Source organism: Hyperoodon ampullatus (genome assembly GCF_949752795.1).
Source record: "Hyperoodon ampullatus genome assembly, chromosome: 2".
NCBI classification, from domain to species: domain Eukaryota; kingdom Metazoa; phylum Chordata; class Mammalia; order Artiodactyla; family Ziphiidae; genus Hyperoodon; species Hyperoodon ampullatus.
The window spans coordinates 150963481-150971508 of record NC_136915.1 but is presented as its reverse complement, the minus strand read 5'-3'; the positions used below and the strand labels follow the sequence as shown (position 1 = coordinate 150971508).

The 8028-nt window shown below is 42.3% G+C and overlaps 1 protein-coding gene across 1 annotated transcript; it reads right to left on the bottom strand.

The window, feature by feature from the left end:
• Nucleotides 1-822: 822 nt before the first annotated feature.
• Nucleotides 823-1296, bottom strand: LOC307048721 (cytochrome b-c1 complex subunit 6, mitochondrial-like). Its single transcript, XM_079697927.1, has one exon. It carries the CDS (start codon nucleotides 1278-1280, stop codon nucleotides 1008-1010), a length of 273 nt encoding a protein of 90 aa, XP_079554053.1. The 5' UTR covers nucleotides 1281-1296; the 3' UTR covers nucleotides 823-1007.
• Between the last annotated feature and the right edge of the window lie 6732 nt (nucleotides 1297-8028).

Here is an 8028-nt window from a genome sequence, read left to right as displayed (position 1 = left end):
CCTTCTGCTGCTTTCCTCCTCGGGGCCAGCAAGTGTTCCCTGCCCCACCCCTCATAGCCATTGCATTCTCCCATCTTTGTTTATAGTTACCAGTTTTTTGAGTACCTCTCAACTCCTCCCTCCCCCACCTTTGCCTCTCCAAGTTGAACCTAAGGGATCAAGGTCCTTAGCTTGAAAGACTGTTTGATAGCACTGGCCCTTCTGGAGGCCCTATGACCATTCCCATCTAAGCTCACATGACCCCAATCCACAGTGTTAGCCATTCCCTGCTAAGTATCTCCCCTATTCCTTCTTAGGGGAACTCTGACCCTAGATTATTGGGTCAGAGGTGTCCTTTCCCAGAGCTCCCTTGTGCATAAGGCTGTGTACTCTTAGTTTTCTCAGGGATGTAACCCAGTACAACTGACCTTGTGGGATTAGAAAGAACACTGCACTTTTTCATTGAACTGATTTTCTTCTTGTTCTTATTCTTATTCATCTGTTTCAGGTTAGTTTTCTAGGTGGCTAAACTACTACATTTCAGATTCCTGGCTTCCTCAAAAAAAAATTGAAATGAAACTTCTTGGGAAGGCATTGATATAAAAACTTCAGGTAGAATGCCTTCCTAGGAGTCCAGACACTCAGAGGTGGACCCAGAAGTTTGAGCCATCACTTAATTTGTGAGACTGTGGCTATTTGTTCAGATTTCTCAATATAAGTTAGCGCTTTGAAGGCAGGAAACAAATTTTATACCTCTATTGGCTACCTCATAGCATCATGGCACACAATAAGTTCTTGATGAACACTTGCTGAATTGGACCAAATTTTTTTTTTTTTTTTTGCTTATCACTGGACTTTATTAAGATGGAATCATTGATAATTACACAGAAGCTACCTGCCTAAGCCAAAAATCCTTGAGGTTCACATGAACTTAGTTACATAAATAAGAAACAAATGGCATGTTCAAAACCATAAGGAAATATCCCGAAGCCCGGGTGATGAAGGCTGGGGTGAACGAATCTGCACACTTACTTCAAGCTGTTAAAGAGTTTGTGGGCCACGCAGTGGTCCCTTGCATGCAAGAAGTCCAAGAGCTCCTCTGTGCAATCCTCTGTCTGTGACCTGGAGGATACACGCTCATCACAGAGCTCTAGCTGCTCCCGAGCCTTTACACATTTCTCCAGCTGCTCACATTGCTCTCTCACTGTTGTTAGGGGATCCACTAATTCCTCCTCCTCCTCTTCTTCCTCATTGGGATCTCCGGACCCGGTCAGCATCCTTTGCTCTTCCTCCATCACCATGTCCGATTGCTGTTGTGGATTTTGGACCAAATTTTGAGAATCAGAAGGGACCTTAAAGCTCATCTAGTACCTTGCTATTCAAAGTGTGATCCCTAGACCGGCAGCACTAGCATCACCTGGGAGTTTATTAGAAATGCAGAATCTCAAGCTCTACCTCAGAACTGCTGAATCAGGGTCTGCATTTTGATGAGCTACCCAAGTACTTCATATACTCCTAGAGAAGCACTGATCTAGCACAGCTTCTCCTTCCTTGCCTCTTCACAACTGCTGCCCAGTTCATGGCAGTGTTGCCATCCATAGCCTACAATCACTGAAACTGTGAGCTACACCATGCCATCCAGTCGGCATCTACAGGAAGACCTCTGTAGAGATGAACTTACCATCTGTGGTAACAATCTAGTCCACAGTTGGAATCAAGTCAGATTGAACAGAATTAAATTTGCATTCCAAGAGTCTTAGGAATGGGACCTTGTACCTAGCGTATACTCAGTCAAAGCTTATTAAGGGAAAGGTTTAAAAAGTCTATTATGACCTCCCTGGGTGATCCAGGTAGTAGGTAATTTTATGGACCAACTTGACTGGGACATGGGTACCCAGACATTTGGTCAAACATTATTCTGGTTGTGTCTGTGAGGGTGTTTCTGGATGAGATTAACATTTGAATTGATAGACTAAGTAAAGCAGATTGCCCTTCTTAATGTGAGTGGACCTCATCCAATCAATTGAAAACCTGAATAGAACAAAAAAGTTGAATAAGAGGAAACTCCTTTTGCCTGACAGCCTTGAGCTGGGACACTGGTCTTCTCCTGTCTTTGGACTTGAACGGAAACATCAGCTCTTCTTGGGTCTCAAGTCTGCCAGCTTTTGGACTGAAACTTACACCATCAACTCTCCTGGTTCTCAGGCCTTTGGACTTGGATTGGAACTTAAGGGAGGTTCTGGTGAGATTTCAGATGGAAATGAGGAACATGTTATTGGAAACTAGGGGAAAGGTTATCCTTGTTATAACGTGGCAAAGAGCTTGGCTAAACTTATGTTCTGGTGTTTTGTGGAAGGTAGAACTTATGAGCTATAAAATTGGATATTTAACTGAGGAGATTTTCAAGCAAGGTATTCAAGGAGTGGCTTGGTTCCTCCTGACTCATAGTAAAATGTAAAAGGAGAGAGATGAATTGAAGGAGGAATTATTAAGCAAAAAGGAACCAGAACTTGAAGATTTGGAAAATTATCAGCCTATTCATATTGTAAAAAAAAATGAGAAAGCTTGTGAAGAGAGCACCAAGGGTGTGTGAACAACCATTTGATAAAGAGATCCTGGGCACAACTCATGGACTTAGCCATCTCAGTAGAAGCCAGGAATACAGATGTGATTATACCAGCAAAGAACTAAATGTGAACTAAAGGGGACAGAAAAAATGAGACAAAATGAAGGAAGGCTGTTGGATTTTTTAGGTTCTAAGAACAGGACCATAGAGCTGTTAGGCTGTAAATGTCTCCTATTTAGGGAAGAATGACTGCTCAGGTAATTGAAAGATCTTCAGGGCTGCCTCCTTGGTTTCAAATGGTGGGGCCATTGTCTTGGTTTCGACAGGCCAGACAGCCTCTGACTGAAGCCTCGAGGGTGGGGCTGCCAAGAGCCTTGGGGACAGGATCCCCAGTAGCAGAGCTGTGGAGGTGGGACCACTGCTCCAGTGGGTCCTGAAGGCAGGACAGCCACCTCAGTGGGTCTAGCAGGCAGAGCATTGAGCCAAAGTGGATTATTCTCAAAACTTAAGAGCTAAAGAAATTGACCTTGCTAGGTTTATACTTGCTTGGGACCCATCAACAATTTCTTCTTTTGGGTTTCTCCTATTTGGAATGGGAATGTCTATCTTACGCCTGCCCACCATTGTATTGAAGTGCATATTTTGGAAGTGCATAACTTGTCTGGTTTCACAAGATCACAGCTGGAGAAGAATTTTGCCTTAGGATGAATATACCCCTCAAGGGTCATGCATACCTGCTTTAGATGATATTTAGCTGAGACTTTAAACTTCGGGGTTGATACTGGAATGAGTTAAGACTTTGGGGGCTGTTGGGATGGAGTAAATGTATTTTGCAGGCAATAAGACATGAATCTGGGGGGCCAAGAGTGAAATGCTATGGGTCGAATTGTGTCTCCCCCAAATCATATGTCGAAGCCCTAACTCACAGTGTTTGGAGTAATGAAGTAATTAAGGTTAAATGAGATCATAAGGGTGGGACCCTGATAAGTTTATATAAGAGGAGACACCAGAGAATTCGTTCTCTCTCCCCACCCTGTGAAGACACAGTGAGAAGGCAGTCATCTACAAGCCAGGGAGAGAGGCTTTATCAGAAACTGACCCTGCTGGACCTTGATCTGGGACTTCTCAGCTTTCAGAACTGTGAGAAAATATATTTCTGTCTAAGCCACCCAGGCTTTTGTTATGGCAGCCCGACTTGATTAATGCAATCGCTAGTGATGGGAGAAAGGAGAGGTCTCTAGGCCTGCACAGGGTGGACTGAAGGGCTCTGGAAGGGCCTCACAGTAGAGGACACACAGAATCTCATCATTCCTTCAAAGCAAGATGGTAACATCCCCTCGTTTCCTCTGATGTCCTCGGTGCAAACAGGACAACAGCAAAGTGAGCTGTTTGGGGCTGCTGCATGCCCGACAACTCAAAGCAATTCCTGGGCAGGGGTGGGCACTCCAAACCATTATGATTATCCTTATTCAAAACTCTTTACTTAAAAAAAAAAAAAAAACTCTTTACTTAGACTGAAAGATTTTGCTGCTGTTGTTCAGACAATGGTGCTATCTTCCCAATTTGCAGAAAGTTACAAAGGAATGAGTCAAATTTTCACAATTACAATTAAAAGTTTTTTCTCCCATTGGTTAGAAAAAAAAAAAACACCTTTGTTGGTGTCTACTTATAAAAAGCATTATTTATGTGGTTGTTTTAATCCTAGTGTATTAAATTTCATCATCTTCTATAAAGATCATCATGACTCCTATGTACTCAACCAATCTAAACAAATTTATAAACCATTGCAGAGAGTTTATTTGACGGTCTTACTCCACCAAACCCGTCAATTCCCTTCAATGAAATGAATAACAGTGTAATTTCTGATCTACGGGGAGTCAAGTGTTGGGAGGAGGGGAGAGTGGCTGGGGTTGGCAATCTACTGGCCAGCCAAACTGGAAAATCAGCTTTTCAGAAGTTTCCTCTTGACTTCTCCAGGCCATTTATCTCAGATATCCTCCGCCCCCACTCCCCAGATTAGGGGAGGGCAGAGAAGAGAAAAAATATTAAGGTTTGGGATGAACTACCATTGAGCATATTTATAATTAGTTCTGAATTCTCAGCAACAGAGGAAAGGAATAGAGGCATAATCATTTTTTTTCCCAACACTCAGCAAATGGCAGCAACCGCAACAGCAGCTGTGTCCTAGCTCTTCTAATCCACACAGCACAGCCATCAGACAGGACTGAGATGAGAGCCTCAGGTGCTCTGTCATTCCTTCTGCATGTTGACGTGTGTCTTCTGATATGATCTGATCATCCCAGACCAGCTACCTCTGGTATATGGGAAGGTCCCCTGGCCAAAATGTACAGAGTGTGGGGACAAAGGATGACCTCATCTTCCAGAGTCTGAGAACAATCCTGTATGATCAAGGCAGCTAGTGCTAGGCGATGGCTCAGAGTCCCCAAAGAAGTTCAACAAAGTGGAAATTAAGTTACTCAGGCGGGACTTCCCTGGCAGTTCAGTGGTTAAAACTTCACCTTCCAGTGCAGGGGGTGCAGGTTCCATCCTTGGTCAGGGAGTTAAGATCCCACATGGCTCAGGGCCAAAAAACCAAAACATAAAACAGAAGCAATATTGTAACAAATTCAAGACTTTAACAAATGATCCACATTAAAAAAAAAAAATCTTAAAAAAATAAAGTTACTGCAGGGATGACCTAGGATGGGGAACTAGGGAGCCTACTCACAGAGTGTTAATGAAGTGTAGCAGAATATGCTGCCCGCAAATATGCCATATTGGCATAAGGATTATTTTGAACTGAAGGCAATTGAGAAGAAGCAAACATAAGGAAAGCTCTCTGCCCTCCCCTTATTTGCCTAAAAGCAGGACATAAATTTGGAAAGGTGTCCCCACTCCCTGTTCTACCAAGAAGGGCAGAGGTAAATCACAACTCTAGACACTTATCAGCCCAGAGGTGGCACCAGAGGGATCTACATCACAAAACGTACTGAAACAACCCCTATCATGCATTAGTTATTCCATATATTTACGTTCCCACCAATTGCTGCCTTAGAAGCTCAAAGCCCTTTTCCTTTGTCTTGTCACTTCTCCAAAAAGTTATTGTTAAGATGCTATATAAGCCCAAGTATTAACCACCTCTTTGAGTTACTCATCATTAAGAGCTCCCATGTGTATGTACCAAGCACATGTTAATAAACTTATTTGTTTTGTTAATCTGTCTTTTATCAGTCTAATTATAGGGCCCCAGGCAGTGAACCTAAAATAGGTAGACTTGAGAATGGACTTGAGGATATGGGGAGGGGGAAGGGTAAGCTGTGACAAAGCGAGAGAGAGGCATGGACATATATACACTACCAAACGTAAGGTAGATAGCTAGTGGGAAGCAGCCGCATAGCACAGGCAGATCAGCTCGGTGCTTTGTGACCGCCTGGAGGGGTGGCATAGGGAGGGTGGGAGGGAGGGAGACGCTAGAGGGAAGGGATATGGGAACAGATGTATATGTATAACTGATTCACTTTGTTATAAAGCAGAAACTAACACACCATTGTGAAGCAATTATACTCTAATAAAGTTGTAAATAAATAAATAAATAAATAAAATGGGTAGAGGGAAAACAGTTTTTCCGCTCCTACATTAAGGAAGTGCAAGGGCCTCTGGGGTCTTTAGGGAGATGATGGGAGGGTAAACCTACAAAAAATAAAAAGAAAGAAAGAAAAAGCCTTCTGAGTTGTGGAAAGTGAAGAAGGGATTTCAGCTTCTGCTGATGAATACGTAAGGCACATGTAAACTTGAGCTCTTATTTTTGAGTTAATAATGCAGGGTTTTGTTTGTTCATTTGTTTGTTTGTTTTGCCGTAGACCCTAATTAGACTTCTAGAGCTAGTTCTAGCATTATATACTATCTGCAACTCCTCCGGCCCCCACACCTGATGCACACCTGGAAGCAGGGAGGTTGTCAGTCTCCCTTTTAAAGATTCATTTCAAGTGGGCTCACAGGAGATTCACAGAGACTACCATCTAAATGATGCCTCCCAGAGTGAGCAGTGATGTGGCCTGACCCATTTTTGCTTCTCAAGTCAAGGCCCCATCAGTGAAGCACTAAAGTCACCCACTAGCTTCCCCAAACCATAACCTTTGGTGCCTAGATTGCTCTTATCACCTATTTTGTGGCTCTGCCTGCTGTCTTTGGAGAGAAGTATAATGTCAGCCCACCCTTCACTTTTCAGGAGGTATTAATTTAGGCTGTGTTGGTGGACTAGGTGTCTAATACTAAGGACTATATTCCTTCTAGGTAAGAAGTTTTCAATTCTGAGTCAAAATGATCCTTTCTTCAAAATTCTGTTCAAAACAGAATTAAATTCTAGAATTAAATCCCTGATTCAACCAGCCAGACTGTGGTCACTGAACACTGCCCCTTTCTTGGGACTCATTACCTACTTAGCATCGCATTCATCTTTACTCTGAGGTTTTGGTTTCTCGTCCTCATTCCTGGTCTGAGTTTTCTTCTTGAGTGACCCTGCTGCTAGCATTAGGCGTTGAGCTATGAGATGAGAGCCCTCATCTAGTCCTGCCTCAGGATAAAAATCAAATCAGCAAATAATTTTCAACAGCCATTGTATGCAAGAAACAGTCCTAGGATGAATACTGGAAGATGAGAAAAGAGATATTATGAGTTGGAGGCTACCCCCGCCCTTACCGTAGTTTATAGCTAGTTACAGAGATAGACATAATCACATGTAGAATGAACTGATATGAGATTTCAAGATGACAATAAAATAAAAGTGAGAGGGAAGCATAAGAATGTTCAAAGAAGATAAAGTCTATTTGGTAATGAAAGAGGCAATGGGAAATAAACTTTGAAGTAAAGGTGGAATTCGCCAGGCAAAGAAGACTATTATGGCCTTAGGAAATCACATAAACAAAGATACAGTCTGTTCTGCTGTAAGGCTTATTTTGAAAACATGAATTTGTTCCAACCTGATTCATATATTAGGGAGCAATTTGAGCATAATGCAAATCTTGGATTTGCTTATGCTCCATCTTGCCCTGAAAAACACTAAGTGAATGGACAAAAATGCTCTTAACTGCACCAAGCAGGGTAGGAATGCTTGGTACAAAATATACACAAACACACCCCTCAGATTTCTACCACCTACCTAAGCTCACAGAGTGTGTTATAACTTTCTTTCCAGTTTCAGATAACCCCCTTCCACCACTCACAGTAACTCATAAACTACACCCCTTCCAACACCCACTTCCATATGCAAAATTCAGGTCTGTTTCAAGGTATGGTGCCCTATTTATTGTAGTATTCATGTATTTCTTAACGACATAATATGTATAAATTGTGCTACCCTTTTATTAGGTTCTTGTCTTTTTTGTTGCTGTTACTGAGAAAGTTAAAGTTTGCTTAAGTTTTGTGACTGCTAATCCTATTTTCCCCATAAGCCCTGTGGTTTTTATTGCATGGCTTTTGCATAA

Bases quoted from the DNA above. Each gene is read 5' to 3' on its own strand.
- LOC307048721 (XM_079697927.1), bottom strand. From the start codon at position 1,280: ATGGTGATGGAGGAAGAGCAAAGGATGCTGACCGGGTCCGGAGATCCC.